At 41.0% G+C, this 25,725-nt stretch overlaps 1 protein-coding gene across 2 annotated transcripts in view; it reads left to right on the top strand.

Annotated features, from left to right (window-relative positions):
• The first annotated feature begins 15,759 nt into the window (after window positions 1–15,759).
• nxph4 (neurexophilin 4) overlaps window positions 15,760–25,725 on the top strand; it is a 52,091-nt gene continuing 42,125 nt past the window's right edge. Inside the window, exon 1 of one of the 2 annotated variants that reach the window (XM_074651799.1) lies at window positions 15,760–16,359. In XM_074651799.1, the coding sequence (XP_074507900.1) occupies window positions 16,306–16,359 (54 nt within the window). In that variant the 5' untranslated portion in view covers window positions 15,760–16,305. The remainder of the gene's footprint in view (window positions 16,360–25,725) is intronic. The other variant, XM_074651789.1, reaches the window with a different exon arrangement.

Raw genomic sequence — 25,725 nt, 5'->3', positions numbered from 1 at the left:
CGTGTGAAACAAAAAATGTGTATTTGTCTTTGTGTTCATAGTTATTTTTAACCCAAAACACAATGTTTTTCCCTAAAATAACTGTTTTTTGTTGCCTAAACCTAAAGAAGCCTTTTTATTTGTCTTCAAAATGTGATGTCATTCAGTTTTACAACGTGTTACAATGTGTTACTTTTAAGTTTCACTTTCACTTTTACAACGTAGTAGGCGTAGTAGGCCCCTACTGACCCACATCTATGATGCTTATAGTGACTGATAATGCCTATTTAATGGCCCGATAATAGTCGAATCGGGTGAATAGGAGCCGAGTGCTCTTCCGCACACAACTGTAAACATGGTGAAGCAAATGCGGAATGATGTTGTTGGTGCTGCTAGGTGGAACTGTGAAACGGAAGAAAGGTCACTGTTGTTGTTCTTTTCTCAGGCTTTTCGAAACACAAGACAGCCAGTATCTTACACACCGCTTCAGACGCCATTGTGTATTACCACTGTTATTCCGAGAAGTCAGTCCATAGCACCTTCTTCCTGGTGACATCACACAGGCCGTGAAAGACGTGTAGTCAATCATATCTCTCGGCCAAGTCATGACAAGGATTTATGACTCTATAATCACCTAATCTGACACAGTGACCATTTTAAGAGACAAAAATATTGAGTAGTCTGAACCTGGCTTAAATGAAAATTTTGATTTAAGCATCACTGAAATAAAATGGCTTTCTATCATACAAAGAGCTTAGCGTTTGCTAAATCATGCAGAGAAATGAATCATGCCTCTTTGATGGTATAGGTGTGTGGGCTGTCACTTTTGTTCAAAAACATTCAAACTGTAATGACCTGTTTGAATTCATGGCATTACACTATATGGGTTGAGTTTGAATTAACTGGAAACTATTACTTTTGAAAAAGGTATAGGTGACCAAGTCAAATTCACAACCAGAAATCCAATGTGTGACCATCTCTTTAAAGCTCAGCAACTTTAAATCCTTGTGTCTGCACCTCATGCAGACACTTCTTCTGTCATTTTGTACTCGTGACCTCAGAACACCACTAATGATCTGCAACGTGCTACCTTCTATTCGGTGCCATCAGTGGGGGGAGTATTTCCACCTCAATCATGATGACCAAGATGTCAGCAGCAGCACCTGGACACCCTGGTCATCCTGATTTAGGCCCCCAAAACAAGCAAGAAGCGAACATGAACAACATTTTGCAACACAGAGATGAACTGGCCGAGCATCACCAGTGAAGATACTGTATTGAGTGTCTAGTGAGTCCATGTTTAAAGGTGCTAAATTCGACATCCAGAGCATTAATATGGCAGCAAACTAGGATTGCTAATTTTCTTCTTTTTTTTTTCAACCGATAACCGACCCTCGTTAACCGCTTATTAACCGTTAAACGACAAGATTAGTGCGTTTCACGCAGCGGTGATATTTTGAGTGCCTAACGAGCCGCCCAGCTGCAACAAAAAGCCAATGCCCAAACAGGTTAAATCCACCATTTATCACCAGCTGCAGTGTATGCGCAAAACAGACAACTGAGTCCCCGGTTCATCCGTCCGAAAGAGTTACTGTAGCAGCCACGGTGCTGCGTGTATTGTCCCAGTAAGTCTCCACCGCATCATTTAGCTGTGAGGTTGTCAGTTGTTTGTCTACCTGGCATACTCAGTGAGCACAGCGTAACTTTAGCGAGTGTCCAGTCGAGAGACAGAGCGTGTGTGTGTGTGGCGGCGGTGTACTCTTGTCAACCTGGCTTTGGTGTGTGTGTGTGTGGCGGCGGTGAGTTTGGGGTTGTCGGTGGCGTTATAGCTGTGAACGTAGCAGTAGCAGTGTGTGTACAGTTTATCTGTTGGTGAATAAATGCTACTGCTCCCATGTCTTTCCAGCCGCCTGCTGATTACAGTGAAGGCGGTTAACCCGGCGTTGGCAACAACACTGGCTCAGACTCTCTTAAGGTGGACCAGCTTTTCTCCTTTAAGTGACAAGCCGCTCCTCTGAGTTTTGCTCAGCTTTTTATTTAATCTTTAATGTTTATTTTAACTGATAGCATTAATAGGTTCAAATTCTTAATGTCGGTTAACGGTTAAACGGTTAATTATTAACATCCCTACAGCAAATAGTTATTTGTTATGTAAAGATATAGAGGAGTAATGTCTACCTGAGCAGAGAATGAAGTCACTCTCCCTCTGTGTGTGTTGTAATCCGAGTTTCTCTGTGCTTTGTTGACAAAGCCAGGAAGGCCGTGCATACCTTTCAGTGCATGTGAGCGTGCCCTACTGGATAGCTCACGGCCACCACTCTGCACTGCTCTCATACGGCGACTACAGCCGATAACGCAATCCTGACTGACGGCATTGTCGCCTCCGGTCCCCCCCTCATGTTAACACTGTTATCTCTGTCAGCACTTTGGCCTTTGTTTACACTGTTAGCGCTGTTAGGACTCTCAGCTGCAAGTCACCGGCTTGCTGTTGCCATGTTGAGAGCCATTGAGAATCAATAGAAATGCTTCCAATCCCGTATTTATCACCTTTTTAAGGGAACTTTGGTTTCATACAACCTGACTCTTATTTTTGTCCATCATTCATGTCGCTAATAATAACATTGTGCTCTGGAAAGATCTGGAAAGTCGGCACCATTGCAGGCAGGGAAAGGAGAAGGAGTCAGATGATCAGACAGCTTTTATAAACAAACTTTAAGTTAGTCAAACTTCTGTGAAAATGAACCGTTAATGTGACCGTTAATGTCTGTTGTAAATATCCTCCACAGTTTAGAGACCAACTTCCTGGTTCACCTTTGACCTATCGTACCATGGGCACAGTTTTCCTGTTCAATGAGGGATTGTGATAGACATTTTTGTGTGTGTTCACTTTCAATTATACCTAGAAATTAAGTGGTTTAGATAATCTGGCCGAACTCGGATTGTTGACCGCTCATTTCTTGCCCTGTCAATGTTGCTGTATGTCCAGAGTATAATAATATTATATCCAACAGAAGTACAATGGTATTACTCTTTCTGTAGTAGTTATGTAAAGCTACACGGGGGGCAAAGTCTTCTAGACATAGAAAAGTGTGTAACTTTGTATGATTACAGGCTTCACAGTAAATATGGTGGGGTAGAATAGAGAAACAAAGAGGGAACTTTCAACCTCTTACTAAATGGTACAATCTGAGGGGAACAAGAATAAGTGCAGTCCCCTTGGCTGCTGTGGGGAGCTGAGTATTTGCTTTAACAGCACGGCAGATCAGGAGTCAAGTGGCTGGATTCATTTGTTGGAGTGCAGAGGGAGTGCTCAGAGTTAGGAGTGCCACAGAGAGAGGAGGAGGGGGGATTGAGTGTTAGAGGATAAAGAGAATGGCAAGCCGTAGGAGGTGAGAGGTAGATAAGCCTGGAGAGAAAAGAGACAGACAGACAGAAAGAGAGCAGGAGCAACACAGGTAGTGAGAGGACGAGAGAGAGGGAAAGAGAGGCTTCAGTTCCCAGCGCTCAGACAGGCACTCTTCCCCAGAGACTTCTTATCTACAGGGGGCATCTTTGACTTGATAATCCTGCTCCTCGTCACTTTTACCACCCTGAACTCCACACGCGCGCACACACACGCATGCACGCGCACACACCTCCACCTCTGCACCCTGCCCAGGGCCCAGGGGAGTGAAGAGCTACCTGTCACTGTGCCTATACCTCCAGGCAGCTTGTGGGGCAAGGTGGTGAGGGGTGGGGGGTTGTCACTGTGCCCGACTAAGAAGTCACCTTTCGGGGATATGAATCTTAATAAGGTGGGGATGAAGGGGGAGGGGGGGGGGGGGGGCTAGAGGAATGGGAGCAGATGCATGCTGCTGCTGTTACAGTATGTGTGTGTTTTTGTTTGTGTGTGTGTGTGTGTGTGTGTGTGTGACAGATGGGGAGTTGCGGAGTGCTGACAGGCCCTCTATGCTTCCTGGGTGCCAGATTATTTTTGGTCATTTATAACCATTGTTGCTTAAAGGGGCTTTTATCTTCAGCGGTTACTGATGTAACAACACTCCCAACCACAGCGATGCAACTGGCTCTGGCGTAGAAGACTACGTCTCCGGTTATTTGTGTGTTTGTGCTTTCTCTTTTTTTGTGCATTTGTGTGGCGGTGTGTTTGTATTTGTATATGGTAGACAGAGCACTGAGGGTAGGAGTGTTCTCACTCATAGAAATGACTGTTGTCTTTCTGAGAAGGTGCAAAGATAAACAGAAGAGCTGAAAATGTAATATTGTGTATGTGAACATGGAATGTAAAGCCCAATTAACATGACTGCTTGAGTTTATGAAAATCACTGATGTTTATTCATTTGAGCATAGCGTTAGTTCACTGAAGTCACTCTTGACTGGCATCAGCTGCTCGGCTACCAGCTGACTAGTCCAATGGTCAATGGTCAAATCCTTAAAGGAACAGTGTGTAACTTTTAGGGGGATCTATTCTCAGAAATGGAATATAATAACATTCATAACTATGTTTTTATAAGTGTATAATCACCTGAAACTAGGAATCATTGTGTTTTCGTTAGCTTAGAATGAGCCCTTCATATCTACATAGGGAGCAGGTCCTCTTCATGGAGTCCGCCAAGTTGCTTCGCCATGTTTCTAGAGAGCCTTTCATGTTTTTATGTTACCTGAAGGCCACCGTAGTTCTCCGACACGCTTGTGAAACTGTGGTAACGTGAGCCACAGATTGCCAATCTGTGGTATCGCCAGCCGCCGTCTGACTTCCATTGCTCTTAAAGTAGTGTTATTATGGTAAGGATGGCCTCTGAGCGTAGCAAAAGGCGTTGCACTCGGCGGCTCATGTTACCACAGTTTTGGAAAGGGAGGAGTGAGTGGAGGGACACTCAGTCGGTTGCAATCTGCAACCACACCACTAGATGTCGCCAAAACCCAGACACTATACCTTTAACGGACATGTCTTGGACTGAATTGTGATGTTTGTGTTTGACATGTCATGTGATCTGGCCACTTTAGAGCTCTGTTTAACATTGGCTTGGACACTCACTCATCATAGGGATGTTTGCCAGATAACTTTAATAAGTCCGCTATTAAAGAATACACTTTCAGTCAAAAGTTAACATAGGTAATAGCCAGTTGTAGCTCTCTTGACTCGTGAATAGTCAAGTGAACAGCTAATATGTGACATGTATGCATACATGTCACCTTTTTGGGGACTGTCATGACTCGTGTTGGGTGGCTGGGGCCCGTTTCATAAAATCCATATGTGAGCACTGTAAAGAGGCAGATCACAAATGATGGCAGCATCACGTTGACACATGATTGTCGCTCGGAAACTGCAGACAAATTTGAGTCCTACACAAATGATCTGGTGTTGCAAATCATAGCTTGCATGTTGTAAAATGTGGTGAACTGAGCCCCAGTGTTAATTATACTTTGTCTATGTGTCTATATTTCTTTAAGTGTAGGAAGGAAAGACATCCTCCAGCACCAGACCAGACACTCATAGAGTAACTGTGTCACTGAGTCACTGTTTTATATTTGGCAAAAGTACAACATGCACCTAAAACAGTAAAAATCAAATACAGGATCTGTAGAAACTGGAGTGTATGGCAGAGTCAGACAGGGAAATATGATTATGTTTGATCAAAGTGGCTTTTAGATTCATCTATTTAAGATGTTTTGTCTACAGCCTCTTTGTGAGTAGATGGATTACGTGCATGTTGTCAGGTAAGTTTGATGTTGCACATCATCTGATGCATTTGGACACATCAGCGATGTAACCTGAGGTCACAAAGTGTTTAGGGTCTTTCAGCATTAGACACACTCAGCCATGCCTCCAGGCTAGAATCGATCAGTTCCCAGCTTGTATTCAAGTCTTATCTGTAGTCCAAGCATCAGTCTTCATTATTCATGGCCTTCCTTAGGCCTTTTTTATAACCTCTGATGGTATCAGTGGTAAATAAGTTAGATTCATAAAACAAATTCTGCTGCCGTCCTTTATGTCTTTATGTCAGAAGAAATGGTATTGGATAACAGCAGTATTAAAAAAAACTGACATAATATGTGAAAATTGTCAAAAGTTGTATAGAAACAGTAAAATGTACTACATTTTTCACTAATTGAAATTTAACAAGACCACATTCAAACTAGCTTTAGCTCTGTGTGGAAAAAAAGCAGCCTTCTCATTAATTTCAATGAGGCAGCAGGGGTGCCAACGAAGGGTGCTGCAGCATAGAAACAGGGTTTTTCCATTAAAGAAGTTGAACTAAGCTCAACTTTTGTTGGACTGCAACACAACGCCATCCAGCAAGAGGCGTTGGTGGCCAGTTGAATACGTGCAAGCTCACATTCCTGCATTGTGATCATTTTCCAGAGTTAAAATCCTGTCTCAAAGCATTAAAGATGGCAGTCAATGCTGTGTTTTGGTGTCTGATATGCCTCCAAACTCATGGATCTGTTACTCAAACTGGACTTCCATGATTGTATTTCATGTCTCATATGTACCTGAAGCAACACGCCCCAACCAACACAGCCCTTTAAATTGTTTTATTCCAGGGCTGTTTTGGTCTGACTGCCCCCAAAAGAGTCTACAGTCATGATTGTGAAGCTGTACTGACTAGGCCAGTGGGCTACTTCCGGGTCTGAAAAGTGAAGCTAATGCAGAAGTGCCTTAAACTTGCATTCTTTCTAATAGCCAGCAGGGGGCGACTCCTCTGGTTGCAAAAAGAAGTCTGATTGAATAGAAGTCTATGAGAAAATGAGCCTACTTCTCACTTGATTTATTACCTCAGTAAACATTGTAAACATGAGTTTATGGTCTCAATCACTAGTTTCAAGTCTTCTTCAATAAAGCATGATGTTCATTTAGTAAATTATGGTCCCATTTAGAGTCAAATAGACCATAAAGCAGGGCATGCTTTAGGGGCGTGGTTACCTTGTGATTGACAGGTTGCTACCACGGCGTTGTCCGGTCTGGGAGTTGTCCATGTTTTCGTCTTACAACTTGAACCCTTTCATGGTGTGTTTTTCAGTTCATGAAAGTTAGTTATAGCATTGTGCTTGCCTAAAAATGCCTTATTCAGTGTTCGGTCGTACTTAGCTCCATCCTCTCATGTCACTTCTGGTTGCACAAAACCAAGATGGCGACGGATGGCCAAAATGTTGAACTCAAGGCTTCAAAACGTCAGTCCACAAACCAATGGGTGACGTCACGGTGACTACGTCCACTTCTTGTATACAGTCTATGCTGTAGGCCTAGTGGTGCTTTCAGCTAAATGCTAACAGACTCACAATGGAAATGCTAAAATGCTGATGTTTAGCAGGTTTAATCTTTACCATGTTCAACGTCTTAGTTTAGCGTGTTAGCATGCAAAATAACACTAAACACAAAGTACAACTGAGGCTGATGAGAATGGCATTAGTTTTGAAAGATATGTGATCATAAACTAAAGTATTAGCCAGATTAAAGGTTTGACCTGATGGTGGCGCAAAATGGAGAGTAGTGGATCACCAAAGTTATCACAATTCATCCCGTGTACCAAAACACATGACAACCTTTACCATAGTTGATGGTGCTCAAAAGCACAAATGTCAGCCTGAAGGTTGCACTAGAGGAAAAGTCAGGGAAACACCATGAGGATTCATCCTCTGTGCGCCATGACTGTCAAATTTTCACGGCAATCCAACCGTTGTTGATATATTTCCGTCTTGACCAAAGTGTTGCACTGACCGTTCGACAGACACATTGCCATCCCTAGAGCCACGTAGACAGCGGGGCTGCAAATCTCACGCGAGACAATTGTCATTCTTCACATCGGACCAACTTCACAAAGAGTCTTCCACATTGTGACACTGTCAAAATAATTCCAGGCGCATATTATGTCCTGTCCTGTTCTGACAGACAGACGTAATCAAATCCAATTATACCACTTCTCCCTTTGCTCCCCATTAGCGCTCATCTCCCATTCTCCTCTCAAATTCCCTTCCTGCAACAAAACATTTGAATGACAATGGCATAGTCCTAACACCCGCAACAGAAACGCCGCTCATGCTCTTCTCCTGTGCCTCTCTCGCCCTCTCTCCTTTCCACAAGTTTTTCGTCGTGAAATCGATAGAAAGGAAAACAAAATGACAAGGTTTCATATCAGTGCTGTGATACCCCGAGACTACACAGGGAAATGACTATTTCCACACACAAAAGGCTCCATTACTGCCAGGTGACCTCTTGTCATTCTATTCCTTAACCCCCCGAGTTAGACACCCCAGGATCGGCGCTTCAATATATATGTGTGTGTGTGTGTCTGTGTGACTGAGCAGATTGTGTATGTACCAGAGCTCCTCAAGCAATGGCAAGGAATCTGTCATTCATACCAATTTTTTTTCTCACTCTCTGTTTGCAGTCGTGTTTGCAATGACTGCACGGCCCTCTATTTTTAGCATTAAAAATTCCAGCTTTTAAAAAAAATGTCAAGGGCATGGCTAATTATATTTTCCTTTGTCCATTTAGGCATGCTTGCAATTACTAATTATCCTTAATAAAGGTTTTATCTTATTGAGAAGATAAGATACTTTATTTTATAGACTCTTAGTGTTTTCCAGCTCTGCAATCAGATCTAATTTTGCGTAATCATTGGAGTGTATCTACTGCCTGAGTGTGTGTATATTAACACATTAACAAGTGCATACTTCCACAGACAGAATTTTTTTTTTGGCATGTGTGAGCATGTTTTAGTGGACACTGAGATTGGGTTGATGTACTGTAATAAGTAGTGTTTCAGGTTGACTTTATCAGACTGATTTTGTGTCCTATATCTTCCTCCTCTGCCTTCTGCACCTCCACCTCTCCCCACATATATCTGCTGCCTTCTCCTGTCCCTCCTTCCACTTCCTCCGCTTTACCTCCATCGCCCTACTGTTGCACCATGTTTAAGTGGATTTATAATGTGCGTTAAAGGGTAGCTGACGTATACCTCCTCAAAAAATGGAACTACATATCAGGGCTACCTTGGCTACAGAGTTACCACGTGGAGACCATATAAACTATGAATGGTCAGCTTGGTGCTGCTTGTGTTTTCAACCACAATTTCCTTATTCCGGTTGAGATTGTTTCGGTGGCTGAGAAGGGTTGAAGTAATGCAAAAGCCACAACAGTGCTATACGGATTGGCCGGGATCCGCCGGCAATAATAGTTGGTCCGTTTCATTGTCAACATTTGTTGTTGCTCACTTCCAGTTTTGAATTTGGGTTGTGGCTTTTGCATTCGTGTTGTGGCTTTTGCATTCATTCGACCCTTCTCAGCCACAGTAGATTGTAGACAATGAAGACTACATTAAGCAAGTTGAAGAAAAAGTTTCAGTAACACATATCTAGGAAAGCCATTTCCACTCTAAACCTTTTCCTCACCATGATTGCCACTCTCTATCACAGTGAACAAAAGAAAATAAAAACGGCAATTATTCAGAAGTTACCTGAACTGCACTGCAGCTGCTCTTAGGCGGATCGGGTTGCTATCAGATATATAAAACAAGCAAGTAGCATTCAAGACAAACTGAAATTGACAGATTGTGAGATGCATTCTGGCCAGATGTTAAAAATATGTAAATGCATCTTTCTTTCTAAGAACCATGTGTTATCTTTACTCTTCCAACTATGTTAGTAAACTGTGGAAATAACCTCTACAGGGTCTGTCCCCTGTAATAACGGCAACTGGAAAGACACTAAAAGTACACTGTTATTGGCCGTTGTACGTCCCGTCCCATTTCAGCAAAAGGAAAAGGCAGCTCCAGTGATTTTAACACACACAATGTTGATCTGTAGGGGCGAGGGAGCAGCACGAGTGAGAGCTTTTGTCTCGCTCGCAATCCATAAATGTGATCCATTCATTTGTTTGTTTATGGATAGTTATTAGCAAGCTAGCTTCACTGTTATTGTTGTAACCATCAATGTAAACTGATAAAGTGCATATGTTATTACTTTTATTCTTTTTTGCTCGCTAAACATTATAAGCTGCATTTACCACTACTCTCCGGACTGGGTAGGTCCGACCCTGATTTGTCATGTGTTTTTTAAAAAAGCATCTTGATTTTATCTATGAGACGCTTGAAATGACATGTAATTATAATACTGCCTGATCATGTACTGTGCCTGTACATTCTAGTGTTGCCGTGATGCTTGGCAAAATATGATGCTGAGTTATAAATCCAAACCTAGGCTGTAGATTATCTATAGCGGAACGGCCATCTAGTATAAACCCTGGCTTTACTTCAAATCCCCACAACCACTTCCTTTTTTTTCACTTCCTTGTCTTCCTCCTTCCTTCTGTCACTTCTGCTCCTCCTCCTCGTTGTTCCGACTTTACCACCTTCTCTCCCATTTGTCCTCCCCACCCCCTGTCCACTTTTCTTCATTTGCTGATTCTCCTGTTTCCACTTGCTGCTTCATCCTCCTCCATACTCACATTGTTGTCCTCCTCACTTATCCCTCTTTACCACCTCCACCCACATCTGCTTTTCTCTTAATCCATCAAAGGGCGTTAATGGTAAAGTGCTTTAAGGCCGGCATTAATGCTTAAACATGTATAGACTTCTAGATGCACTTAGTCTTGACTGTAATTTATTGTCTTCAATGATACATACGACTTCTCTCATTTGTTTGCAAGCATGAAGATGATAAACACAAGCAGCCGTTAAGTGTGCAGTTTTGGAAATGATAAAAACTTTCTACTGACATTTGGGGAGGAAGAAGAGGAATAATGATGCGAGGATGATATTTGTGAAAGTAGATGCACTCGGCTCGCGCCCAGAGCATGTTCATTCATTTACTATAACCATGCGGCGACCGAGCGACTCGGAACAGGAGTGTCGCTGCTAAGTGGAACAGAGAAGGGGAGCAGCTGGGCGAAATTCACCTGCCACTTCCAATGTGGATCAGAAATTGCACTCACACCAGCAACCCCTCTCCGACAGTGGTGGGAGAAAACATTTTTTTGGGGAAACAGGAGGACAGAGTGTGCTGTGGCCATACAAATCACAGACAGTAGATTGAATGGAGGGCAGTGATGGAAATAGGAAATGGTCACATTCTTTGAGACCCGCTGTGTTTGATAGACAAGGTTTCATGGTCTACTGAAGATGAAGCAATGGGTGTAACACACTGATTTACAGCAGCAGTAAGATTGGCAGGAACCGAAAGAGTAACTTACTCCGATAGTCTTTGACGGCCACAGTGAAGTATTTTATTCTTTATAATTGAGGAAACATTAAAGGTGTAATGTGTCAGATATGGCCAGAATTTTTGTTTAACATTATTAACAGAATATGAAGAGGTTACAGTGTTACAAGACGTATCTTCTGAAATGAGCATGCTAACCAGCTAGCCCCAGCCCGTCCTGTCTTGTAATACCACTTGTACCTCGAGAGGTAATAGTGAGTCACTGTAACGTCCAGTATGCCTTCAGCCCAACATGAGAGGATGAAGAAGTAGAGCTGTCCCAAGAAAACGTTTCGTCCTCCCTGCCACTAGGAGATTACTTCGCCAGAAGAAGAGCGGGTGACAGCTCCAGCGCAGACAGACCTTCAGTTAGCTCGAATTCAGCCAGTGCAAACCGCAGCGCCGGGGGTCTTATCGCGGGAACTGCCCCGACCTCACGCCAGATCAGCAAACTTTCTGCTGCTGCAGTTACACAGGTTAGACCCAGCGCTGCCGCCACAGCCCGCTGTGACTCCCAGCACTGGGATTTGCACTGGCTGATTCGAGTTGCTACAGCCGCCAATTGAAGGTTTGTCTCCTGGAGCCGCCGCCTGCTCTCCTCCCAGTGAAGTGGTCTCCGGGTGGCAGGGAGGACAAAACGAAAATACGAGTTGTTTACTCGTTTCTTCCACGTTGGATTTAATCCAATAAACAAACTATCAAGAGGTAGACGGACACTACAGCCCCCCGGTTAGTGGCACAGTAACAACAATAATAAAGGCCAACACCACACGCGAAGATTGTAAGATAGCAGTGTTATTTTGACCGGCTCTCAGAGTTTCAGCAGTTTGGTCGAATTTTGCGCGTTCTTGCCCTGCTGCTTTTTATAACAAATTACTATAAATTTAGATTGTATGGTCCCAGTAGTAGAGGTGAAATGCTACCCCCTATTTATTTAGAGAATGTGGCCAGGTATTACACATTTCACCTTTAAGTAATATTAGTTTTTCTCATCTTAGTGAGATTTTTGTGTGTCTCAAAATGTTTGACAAAACATTGTAATAAGTTTATTCCGACCCGGTGGAATTCTTATTTGTTAAGCCAGAATACATTTTGAGGGAAATCAAAGTCACTTGTACTACTGAAGGTTTCTTGTATGAAGAAAACTGATGTGGTTTTGTGCCACAGAAAAACGAAGGATTTTGACACTAGATCTGGAGTTTGGATCCTGAGTCCCACGTGTGGTTAGGTTAAGGTTAGGGATGGATTGCGGTTTTGATTAAATACTAAATGCGTTTTCAATATTTAACCAAGACCATGGTCTTTCCCTAACCTGAAGAAAGTGCTGTGAATGCAATTCAAATAAATATAAGGAGCGGATATTTTAGGGAAAACAAATGAAATGTGTTGTCAGTGAATGTTTGCAGATGCGTTCAGACCATTTCATAACTTGGCAGATATATTCCTTAAAATCTTCTTCCTCATTATGTTGATTAAAAAACACATCTCAAAATGCATTTGTTGTTGAGTTAATACAGTATAAATGTAATTTCTATGAGATAGGATTGGTTTGTTCTCTGTTATACACTACTCTGAATACTTACTCTCCTACTTTAAGAATAGAAATGTGATATTGGGTCACTTCCTGTACATTAGCTCAACTAAACTTTAGTTTAATCTCTCCTGGTTTCTTGCCAGATTGTGCAAATGATTTCAATGGCCAAACAATACTTTCAGCAAGATGGTTGCATACTTGAAATTTTTGATTGACAGGTGCGTTATTGGAAATAACTGCTTAACCATCTTTCTTCTTCTGCGATTTGATCACCCAGTCAACGGCAAACTTACTGTACATCATACTGTTATTATCAAAATCCATTCCTTAACCATCTTCAACCTTCCTGCCGCTCTATTCCCTCTCTTGTGTAAACCCAGTGCTCCGTGTTCACATCCTCTCAGCACTGGTGTTTGCCTCTGCATGCAATGAGTCTTTGCCTCGCAGGGAGGCAGTGCTGCGTCATTCTCACACTGATGAGAGCCACAGGCAGTCTGCAAAAAAAAAAGCCTGCATTTCAAAGAGTGATAACAGATTGCTAATATACAATATATATAGTCACATATAACCACAAAGCAGCTCATTTTACACGGACACTCCTCTCCATCTGTGGCAGGGTCTCGCAGAACAGGCCCATCAACATGATGTGCACTTTGGCCAGCAGTCCCAAAAACTGGCCTTGTAAATGTGAGACTAGAAGCACGAAGACACGCCACAGGTGAGCTAGAACGTCTGTTATCTGAAGAGGGAAGCGTTGCAATGTCTGTGTTTGATCTGCAGGCTTATGTCTGTATTTTCAGGGCCAAATAGTGTTGTTCTCTCGGGATAGAGACAGTGAAAAGTAGCTAAGAATCGTAATTTGGTGTGCTGAATGTGCAATGTATACATGCTGTAAATATTTTGAAAAGACAGCCATAGAAGTGGATGAAAAAAGAATAAGACAGACAGGTAGATAAAGGGGCATTGGGAAAAACAAATAGACAGTTAACTGGTCAGTCAGTCATTCAGACAGACAGTTATCCAGAAGGGACACACTTCCTCATACACAGACAGAAAGTCGAGATGGACATTATCATACAGAAGGGACGTCCGCCAGTCACTCCGTCAGATACGTATGACTGATTGACAGCATTATATAACGCTACCCAGACAGACACTCTTAACAATCCAGCTGCTGACAGACGCACTGATCTCCACACAGATAAACTCGCGAGACAGGCGAGCAAACGCTGTGTGCATCCCAGATCAGTTCATTTTAAAGGTCCACAATCAGGCAGGCAGCAGCTGGGACTGGCCATCAGGGAGAGATGTGGGACCACGCGATGCCCCAATATATCCATGCAACATTAATATTTCAAAATTGTTTTTCTGGGAATTTATAGTCTGGCTAGCTTGTGCTGTTGGCCTCCGTCACACACAGTCACGTAAATGAAGCAGTTAAGGTTCATGTCTTTGTGTGAGATAATGGTTGTTTTCTATTTGCTCGTATGATAGAGTTTAGAGGAGTAAAGACTATCTAACTATTTATTTATCTATCTATCTATCTATCGATTTATTTTCCATTAATAATTGGAATAATAAAGCCAACATTATATAAAGTATACAGGCTGAAGCAGAATTCATAATGAGAGGTGGTTTAAAATAGCTCTGCAAATAACGACCATTATTTTCATTATTGATAAATCTGCTAATTATTGTGTGGATTAATATTATATGAAATATTGAAAAATAGTGAACATTCGCCAGAGCCCAATGGGGACATCTTCAAATTGCTTGTATGTCCAACCATCAGTGAAAACCCAAATATATTCAATCATAGAAGCAGTGAATACTCACATTTGTCACGCTGAAAAACGACTTAAACCTGCAGTAGGCAGAATGTTTTTTGGCATCTTTGGGCAACAATTTCATAATAACCTTTCAGCATATTGTAATTCAAGTGTCCTGCTGGGAGACTTTGACCAATCACAGGTCATTTCAGAGAGAGAGCGTTCCTATTGACTGTTCATTCAACGGAAGCAGCTGTCAGTCACTCGCAAACTCCGATCAAACGGTCAAACTGGGCAGCGCTGATCAAATATGAATCAATATTCTGTTACTGTAATGCCTATTTCTCACCTCAAATGTTTTTCAGAAGCATCTTGGAGTGTACTGTTTAGCTGTAAAGTGAGAAAGTTTGCGACCCGGCAGCCATGTTGAGATCAGGTAAGGAAATACCAAGCACCGCCCACCAGCTGGAGCAAACTTTCTCATTTTTCTAGGCATTTTTTCCTCATTTCTAGGCATTACAGTAACAGAATATTGATTCATATTTGATCAGCACTGCCTTGTTTAACAGGCTCGGCTCTGATTGGTTGTTTTCCTCCTCAGATTACCTGTCTCATGCACTACTGTCAGGATATAGTGACCATTTTATAAAAATAACTTTTTTTTATCCAGCTCCAATCCAGCTGCAATCTCAAACTTTTTCACATCAAGGACTTCCAAAAATAGCTACAATAGACCACAGACCATGGATGCATATAAGAAGTTGTGCCCTCTGCTTTTGTTAGTAAGCCTATAACTAATACTACATTAAATTACATTTATGTCGTGCTACTAACGCTACTAGCTACTGGCCGATAGCTGGTTGTTTTGGAACAGAGACGTTAATACATCCACCTAGGTACAGGCTTACAGCATACAGCCCATGGGTGTATTATAAGATAATAAAAGTGATTAATTACAGCCAATATATACATTTTTACAGCCGCAGGAAGCTCCAAATCTACCCACTGCTGCTTTACTAATTATCAATGATCCAACTAATTTTTTAATCGATTTGAACCATTTCAGCTGTAATATGAAAAAATTAAAGAAATAATTCTTTTTGAGAAAGTTAGCATCTTAAACTCACATTGTAAGCCAACCTCTCACTTTCTCTTTAGTTGCACTACACTAACTTTAGGGAGTCTAAAACATCATTCTTGGCATCCTCTCTGATAACTTGGACGATGAGTATATCATTATCCAACAACACTGACAGGACAAAATATCCTACATGCAGTTGTGGTCAGTGTGGTTGCGAATAAACCAGAGCTGCTGTGCGCGCACGGACAGACACAGAGAGAGAGAGAGAGAGAAAGAGGGAGGGAGAAAGAGAGAGGAGAGGTGGAGAGATATCATCTCTCTAAACCCAACCAGTCAGTATCCCAAAAACACAAGAAGCGCTGGCGATCTTCAATGAAATCCCCCTCTCTTCTCTTCCGCGCTCTCCAAACTGACTCCGTCTGCGCGTAAAAACTTCCAGCTCAACCTCCTTCAGCATGAGCAAACCAAACACCATGGATGTGCCACATGACGCGGACCAGACTAACTGAAGACACCGCTCAAAGTTTACCCCCTTTAGAGACCCACCGTGAAACTGACTGAACAAACTTTGCGCGTGTTTTTTCCTGCTTGCTTCCTCTGATTCCCACTTTTTACTTGTCGCCTGCCTGTTTCTGTTTTGGGATTGCTTTGGATTCCTGCGGTTGTTGTTTCTTTTATATGTTCATCCGAGGAGACGTGTAGTTGTTTCGGGGGTGGTCTATAAGGCTATAAGGAAAGGTGACATGCAGGTTCTCGGTTGGACCACAGTTCTCCTGTGCCAGTGGATCCTACGGAAGGTGAGTTTATTATCATAATCCTGAGAGGAGAAAAAAAAATACTCTTTTATTATATATATTAAACCTCCAGATGTGTGATGCGCGCTGCGTCTGGAGAGAAAACATCTGCCTTCTCCATTTCGAGGGTCAGTTTCCTAGAAATCAGAAATGCAGTAACATTTTTTATTTTTATTCAAAGTTGTTATATCTTCACAACAGCTGTTTAGACTACAAACAACACGTTTTTCTTTGTGATTAATTATGTTTGTTAGTTTGCATAAACGAGTGTGACTTTTGGAGACCCATCTATCTCCAAAACGCGCAGATTTCTGCTGTCTGAGCGTTTCCTCCTTTATTCCCACTTAAGCAGCCCTTATCTATTTATCTATTTGCGCTCGCAGCAACTTCCTTTAATTTTTTCTTCAGAAGTTAAAACACGCCCGTGGCTTGTTTTATTATCTCTGCATCTCTATGTCAAAGAGTTTGTACATCTAGTTCATCTCCGATGCTGCTGGTTATGTGTGTTGCGCACACTCATCTTTGCGCATTATATTAAGAGTGTTTTCCTGATTGCTCTACACTGACAGTCATGCTGTAGTTATTATATACAAACACCCACACATAACAGAATACAATACTACAGCATACAATAGAAGGCAGTCTGTCCCAGCAGATACACACACCATCTGTATACTCAGTATGTCTTTTTGGCCTCAGCAAATAAAAAATGAAAGACAATAAAAACATGACCTTTCACCATGATCCTCCTCTTCCTCCTCACCTCTCCTTCATATCTCCTCCTGCGTCCTGCTCCTTTTCCCTCTCTTTTCTCCTCCTCTTCCATTATGGATAACCATGCACCCTCCCACTGATTTCACTTGCTGTATCTTCAAATACAGTTGTAAAAAGATACAAGACTGTCAAATCTGTGTTTTTTTATGTTTTTTTTTTTTTAACGAGGCTTAAAAAGTTGGATGGTTTGGAAAGTGGTGCTGTAGTGTTAAGAGCTGAGGGGGTGGATGGATGGGGAACTCTCACTGTTAACAGATTTGCTCAGTGGCCCACATTATAGCCCTCATTCTCACCAAACACACATGATTTTTTAAGAAAAAAACACCCTGTTGGCTGCTGGCAGATTGGGGCTAGGTTGTATTGTGACAGGTAATAACACCTACGCTTCTTTTGAAGATTGAATGCAAATCATTTCTGCTGCGAAGTGGAACTGCTGTGCCTTTTCCTTGTGAGAGTGCAACTCTGGTTCAAGTATTAGGATCGACTTCGGTATTAGATTATATCAGCCGTGCTTTTCAGTAATGTGCCATTTGGAAATCGTTTTTCTTTTCCTTTTTTGAAGAGTAGGGGTGGGGAAAAAAGTGTCTTGTTTGTTTTTGTATTGCGGTGTAGATGACACAGTGATTCGGCTGACATGATATGACAAGTTGCATCCTTGGGAGCACTATTAGCTTGAGGGATTAATAAGTGAGGAGGTAAAGGAGGCAGTGAAGAAGTGAAGGCAGGTGAAATATTTGGTAAACAGAGATGAGGAAAGGGTAAGGAATCAGAGACACAGAAGTCAAGGGAGGGGAAGGAAGAAAAGGTTCTCTCTAATTTCATTTCATAGTCTCTTTAAACAAAACCCAGCCTTAACTTAGAGGCCTGTTTAAGTACAGGTGTAAATGCACAAGTGAGCATTGGCCAAAAGAGGTGACTGGGAGAGAAAGTGAGAAAGAATCCTCTCATGACACCTTCAAACTCAATCATTTATATTTTTCCAACTGCTTTAAAATGTCAAACGTATTTTGTAGATTATTTTTCCAAAATGTGTTTTGAAAAATGAATTTGTTTTAGCACACTCGGATAGGAGTGGGTTCCCACATTTGTATAGAAAAAATAAAATAAAATCCTGCATATGATGTCCAACGCTGCAATATTCAAATTTTTTCCACCTTGTGCTTTGAAACGATATCTACAGTAACAGCACTACAAAAGAAGAAAAGATGTGTGAAAAGCTCCTTTGCTGTTTTATGCTCCCAGTAGGAACAATAGCATTAGCCAGCATCTCAACCTGACAAAATCCTCTTATCTCCCCCCATAAAACAACTAGCTGTATACCCCAGGGATATTACAGCAACTGAGTCATTTTAATATCATTATACTGTATATCCTACTTCCCTTTTTGCAATCACGTCTCATATATTCTGCATAGCTTTGCATTTCAGTCTTAGTCCCGGTGAAATGTGTATGGGGAAATACAACCGCGTGTCTCTCCATGCCTCATGTTCGTGCCCACATTATGCACTTATATTCAGGCCATTGTGGGAAACACAAAATTGAGCCATCAGAACAGCAGGATCAGATGTTTTTTTTTTTTCCACCACGGATTACACCAGGTGGTTGGTGGTTTGCCTCCCACTAGCCGTCTCTTCGTCCATCCATCTGTCCGTCTGTGGATCATCTAAACTGTCAAACGGCCCAGTTTCAACAAGCAGGAAGCACCACTGGTCTATAATCTGTGCAAATTATATTCTCCATTCACAAACCGATTAGATATGTAATCTGTTGAAACATGATGACAGAAGCAATCACATTACCGCTATATCTATTGCCTCTGAAATTGTTCCCAGAGATCAAAGCATTCTTTAACCTAAAAAAAAAAAAAAAAATGGCACAGATTCATCCAGTGTTTTAATGGATTCTAACATGGTTTGCTTAAGGTTAAGCAACGATCCATTTTTATTTAATTTGTTTTCTCCCCTCTCAAAAGCCCTGTGCCCCATTTTTGACAACCCATTACTTTTAAAAATGAGTTATCACTTGCTTGGTGCAGTGAACAGTTCCACCTCAGGCTTTGTATCAGCCTTAAGGAGAGGGGAATTTAATTTAAACGGGTGAAGATGTCATATATTTTAGACTAATGTGAAATAAAACATCGTTATGGACGCGTGTGTTCTGCTTTGTACAAGCATCTGTCATCGCTGTTCAGGTTGTGGAGCTCATGTAGGACTGTAAACCTAAACATAATTGCACTTTTTGGTGATTTAATGAAACACTTTTTAAAATTTAAAGACAAATTTGGGTATGTATAATAGCTGCATCATAATCCCACTGCTATTTTTGCAATTTCTAGAGGATCCGGTTATAATAATAATGAGGCATACAGCAGGCACAAGAGTAAATACTATGGTGCCAAAATTCAATTACAAACAACGGGTGCATCCTCTGTTTGACTGACAGCTCGACTACACCTGAGCTTCCAAGAAAGGGAGCATTATGTCTGACATTATTGATAAGGCAATGGTATTATTTTTAAAGCACAAAGGAAGAGAAACCCAGTACATATTCAGGAGCATTGGCAGCCACTGCAGCTGCTCTCTGCTGAACAGGCCTGTTGTTGGTGTTTGGTTCTTTTCCTGTTGGAGCCACCAGTTCATGTTTGATATGCAGATGTTAAAGGTGTTCCTGGGTCTATATGTGAGATTCTGCTACTATTCATTCATTGTAAATGCATTTCATCACTATTACTTAATTCATTTCAGTAATGATTTTAGAATGAATCCTCACCAGTAGCAGAAGTATTTAGATACTTAATTTAAAGGACCAGTGTGTAACAATTAGGGGGATCTATTGGCAGAAATGGAATATGATATTAAGTGTTTTCTTTAGTGTATAATCACCTGAAAATAAGAATCATTGTGTTTTTGTTACCTTAGAATGAGCCGTTTATATATCTACATAGGGAGCGGGTCCCCTCTCCACGGAGTCCGCCATGTTGTTCTGCCATATTTCTACAGTAGCCCAGAACGGACAAACCAAACGTTGTTAACTTTTCCTGCTTGTGCTCGAGTCGATAACGCTACTCGCTCCCGTCCCCGCCGCTCTCTCTCTCTTGCTTCACCACTCACTTTCCACATATACACACACACTCTACGCTCTGGTTCTGCTCCAAATGACCTACGCTAGTCCTACTGGCGCTAGAGAGGGCCATTTGTGTTTTTGCGCTGGCCATCGTAGCTCTCCAACACGCTTGGCACACTAGAGAGCTTTAGTTGGTTGCAATCTCCTCACCTCACCGCTAGATACCGCCAGATCCCACACACTGGACCTTTAAATAAAAGTAGCAGTGCCACGCTGTGAAACTACTCCATTACAAGTTCAACTCCTGCATTAAAACTGTTACTTAAGTAAAAGTATGCAAGAATTATTATCAAAATGTACATAAAGTAACAAAAGAAAAAGTATTCATAATGCAGAGGAATTACCCCCCTGAGTGTTACTGTCACAGTGGGGAGGGCACGCAGCAGGAGAACGACCCAACACACAGATGAAACAGATGAGTATAGGCAGCAGGATGAATGCAGTGATCTGTTGAAAATGGCTTACAGGCTGAGAGTCCAAAAGTATAAGCAACTATTTACTTACTTATTTATTTATTTAACTTTTTCCTCGCTTCCTAGAGGAGCAGTGAGCAATGGACATAAATGGAAGCTAGAAAACTCCAGCACTCTTGGGATTTTCAGAGCAATCTGAAACTTTTTCATGTCAAGGACTTCCAAAAATAGTTACGATAGACCACAGACCATGGATGCATATAAGAAGTTGTGCCCTCTGCTTTTGTTAGTAAGCCTATAACTAATACTATGTTAAATTACATTTATGTCGTGCTACCAACGCTACTAGCTACTGGCCGATAGCCGGTTGTTTGGGAACAGAGACGTAAATACAGTAAATCCACCACGGTACAGGCTTACAACATACAGCCCATGGGTGTATTATAAGTTGATAAAAGTGATGAATTACAGCCAATATATACATTTTTACAGCCGCAGGAAGCTGGCAGAATCGGATATGTCATATGAGCGTGTAGGCCAGCGCAGTCCCGTGGGTCTGATGGATGTATAAAGAGGGCTACAGCGTTGGTGGCGGGTCCCCGTTCATTTCTATAAAAGTTGCTCAGTGGTGCATGAAGTAAAAAAAATTTGACTTCCGAGTATAAAATTAAATGTGTAAGTAGCATTTTACTGTCGTAGTTGGTCGAGGTCAAGCTAACGAATAGGTAAATCTATAACAGTGCATCATATTTTATAAACGGATCATATATTTTGTATGTAAAATGTGAATCTGTAATGTTGTGGATTAAAAAGCACATTTCCCAGTGAAATAGTGGAGTAGAAGTATAAAGCAACATGAAATGGAAATACTTAAGCAAAGTACCTCAAGTTTGTATTTAAGCACAGAACTAAAGTAAGTATTAGTTACAGCCAACCACTGATTCTCACTTTAAGGTTGCTGCCACAGAAAAGGAACTACTGTAGGGTTTTATAGGTTTATACATTTTACTGCATACTTCATCCTTTTTTGTGTTATTTGTGTATTTGCTGCTGCAAGAAAGACAAGAGGAGAGTAAATCAGGAGTATAGGATCAAGTTCATGTGTATGTCTAAAGTACATTTCATACAAATATATCTCAAAGTGCTTTCAAAAAATTTTGAAAAGCAAAGATTGCACATAAATGTGAGAAGAACACAAATGAGAGGATTATAAAGGAGTAGACTTTTCATGTCCAGCCACTTAAAAATAAATGTGTCAGACATTTTTACCTTGTTTACTAAAGACCAGAGCTTCTTCACATCTCAGCGTCTCCAACCAGCTCCTTTCTCGCCAGTCTGGAGCAGAGCAGATGTTTCTCAGGTTTAAATGCAGAGGCAGATCACACTTCGGGCAGACAGTAAACAGCTGGAAAGCGGGGCTGTGTTTTTTTTCGCTGTCACACATTGAGCTGGCTTTGGAACAAATTTTAGGGTTGGGTTCTTAAACTTCTAAAGACCCAGTTAGAACGTATTCCCAATCTGAGCCTACTGACCCGTCAATAAGTCTGTCTGTGCTACATTTGAGATGTTTTTCTCATATTACAGGCATTCCTGTTTTACATCAAAGCAGTGTTCAGTGTAATCAAGTTACACCGACAATTAAAAGGTCTATTAAAATGACAGAAACAATGAACAAAGGAGACAATTTATTCTGTGTCACAATTTGATCATGAGGCCAAATAATCTTATTAATATTTTTTGTAAATGTTAAATTAAATATGAAACAATTCATCCCTCCATTTAGTATATATTTTTTTCATTTTATTTAAAAATGTAGTTGATTTTTGTAGCGCCACAATCAGGAGAATTATTTCCACAATTTAGTTTGCATGCTTTTGGATAATACTGTCAAATTTAGATGGATTTACATAATTCTTTTGTGTCAAAAAAGAAAACAAAATAAAAAGTGATGATGGTGTAGATAAATATTTAACATGCACACTTCAGTTGTACGTTCATTTTGAATATACAGAGTTGGGATAGAATTAAACATATTGGTGAAAAGTAATGTACTGTATGTCACTTAAATTAATTTTGCATTAGGTAAATATTGCCTGAGATGTTGTGGAAAACTATTTTGTGTGTTACAGGCTCAACTTGATCTGTTGCCAAACCATACAGTATATGTACAGTTCTGCACATTTGAGCAAAATATATAAGAAGTTAGTTAGTTTTACATTTTTGAATAAAAGTCTCTGATGAATTACAGGGTCATAATGCTACAGGGAAAGTCAGGGGACCACCAAAGTCATGATGATTCAACCACCGGCCGTCATGAATGTCTGTACAAAATTTCATGGCAACAGATGACATTGCCATCCTTAGAGCCAGGCTGTTAGCATGGCTAAAAATACCAGCAAAAAGAATGGGCTCCTGACCATGTAGCCCCGGTCACCTAATTAATATCTGCATCATAAGACCAATAAATGTTGATGGAGCGATGTCGGTCGTGCTCTGAATCTGCAAATCATTGAGCAGAAGGTGGCACAGGTCTATAATTGAGGCCCTGTGTACAAACACAGTTAAACTCCCCACAGTTAAATGATCTGTTGGCTCCCTCCATTCACCCTGGTAGTATCATCTCCTGTTAATGCACAGTTGTACAGTGTACAAGTGGATATTTTACAGTGCTTTAGGCTTCTTGTGTTGAGGTATTTGCTCTCCTTTTATCCCAGGCCTTAGCTGTTTTTCATAGTTATTTCTAAATAAATGCTTTTTTAAATAGGACAAGGTACTCGCAGTGAGAAAAGACAGGGTTTTGTGAAAAATCAAGTTCATTTTTCTGTTTAATTCTACAAACTAGCCTCCAGCTGTCAGAAGAGTCTTGCTTTGGTTTGGATTGACTTGGTTGTGAATGCCAGATGGTGGGCTTTCACATAACTGCAAATAATGCTGGCAATTGGTTGAAGCTTTTATGTTGGAAAGAAAAACATGGATATCAGAGAAGCAGAAGCAGACAACTTGAATAAAACGCCTCCTCCTGTCTCGTCTGGGCTCTTGTGGAGTTCCAGAGAGCTCAAGTTCATATGAAATGATAAACAAAATGTTTTTCATATAGCAACAGTTTATGGCCGAATGGCAGTGAACAGATACAACAAAATGTTTTTCCATTTGTTTCTTGCTGAGTGATTTAATATCTTTACTGACTGATCTAAAAGTCTCTGAATTTGTGCTCTGTGTCGTTTTAAAATCAGTGGAACCAAATGGGAGAATGAGAAAAATGTGTTAATCATGTTGCCTGCATATAAAACTTGTCACATGTAACTCTGACGGGATGAAAATGAGCTGAAATCATGCTGAAAACTGGAACATCTAAATTTTTGCACAGATTGTGTTTGCATAGTTCAGAGTTGTGTAGTTACTCTAAATACCATTCCAGGTATACAAAGCCTAATCAGAATATCCCAATGTCAATGTTTTTATGTTTTCTTTGGACAACTTATGGGAATGCTGGTATTTTGCAGGGTTTGGCTGCCCAGCCAAACAAAGACCCAAATAAACTTGCATTAAAGCAACAAACTGTTGCATAATGTTGAGGCTGTCATATCGTGAAGTGGTATAAAGTTTGTATCTCTCAGAAAGCGTGTAAGTCACGTCTCAGCTGATGAATTCAAAATCAATATGTAGCACTGGTTTATTCGATTGAAGAGGGAGGCTGAACCTTGTGTCTCACTTCTTAAAAGGGGGTTGTTAATATTTTCTTCAAACTCTTCCCTTGACTTAGAAAAGATCTGCCACACCCTCTGCAAAATGTCTAAACAGTGTTTGGTACAATTTGTGTAACCAATAAAAAAACAGTAATACTACAGTGGAGAAATAAAAGTAAAAGTCTTGCACTGTGTTACACCAGCTACTGTATACCCAAGTTCAAACGCAGCCTAGTTTGAACGTAATTTCTAACTTAGGTCGGAGTTTACGCTAGGGTTGCACTGATACCGATACCGGATTGGCTATCGGGCCGATACTGACTCAAATAGCTGGATTGGGTATCGGTGACAATAAGGCCAATCTATTCAATTCAGTTCTATGTTTATATAATACATACATTAAATACTGGAATTTGAATTCCTGTTTAAGTTTTGACCAATTTGTTTCTGCATTAAAAAGGTTTACACCTCTTAGTTTCGAAAAATTTTGACCAAGTTGAAGTAGGCAGTATATTTTTGGCATCGTTGGGCAAAAATGCCATAATAACCTTTCAGCATATTGTAATTCAAATGTTATGAGAAAAAACAAAATTTCTGCTCCTCCTCATGGCTCTGTTTTCAGGCTTTAAAAAATCTACTAGACTTTGACCAATCACAGGTCATTTCAGAGGGAGAGCGTTCCTTTTGGCTGTGCTCCAGTCATGTGACCGGTAGTTTGGCGTTCCTTTAAGAGAATTAACAATGGCTACTGCGACGCAAACTTTCTCATTTTACAGCTAAACAGTACACTACAAGATGTTTCTGAAAACATTTGAGGTGAGAAATAGGCATTAACGTAACATAATATTGATTCATATTTGATCAGCGCTGCCTAGTTGAACCGTTTGCGAATGATTGACAGCCAGCTCTCATAGACAAATGACCTCAGATCAGCTCGGACTGCTTGTTTTCCTTTTCCAAGATCCCTGTGAAATCTTGCAGATGCCATTAGGAGCACCGGAGGACACAGAGGCACATGATTTTTTTTCAGGTTACCTGTTTCATGTACTACTCTCAGGATATAGGGACCGTTTTATAAAAATAACTTTTTTTAATCAGATTTGCTCCAATCTCGCCTACATCATCTTTAAGAGAGAACTTGCGTATAGCTGGTGCAACACACAGCTGCATTCAGAATCTCAACTTAAAGCTGCAGTGGGTAGAAATGGAGTAAATATGATTAAAAAAAGTTATTTTTATAAAACGGTCCCTATATCCTGAGAGTAGTACATGAAACAGGTAACCTGAAAAAAATCATGTTCCTCTGTGTCCTCCGGTTCAGAAACATCTTGTAGTGTACTGTTTAGCTGTAAAATGAGAAAGTTTGAGATCTG

The sequence above is a fragment of the Sebastes fasciatus genome, chromosome 1 (genome assembly GCF_043250625.1).
Source record: "Sebastes fasciatus isolate fSebFas1 chromosome 1, fSebFas1.pri, whole genome shotgun sequence".
Lineage (NCBI taxonomy): Eukaryota > Metazoa > Chordata > Actinopteri > Perciformes > Sebastidae > Sebastes > Sebastes fasciatus.
This window is presented reverse-complemented; position numbering and strand designations above follow the sequence as displayed.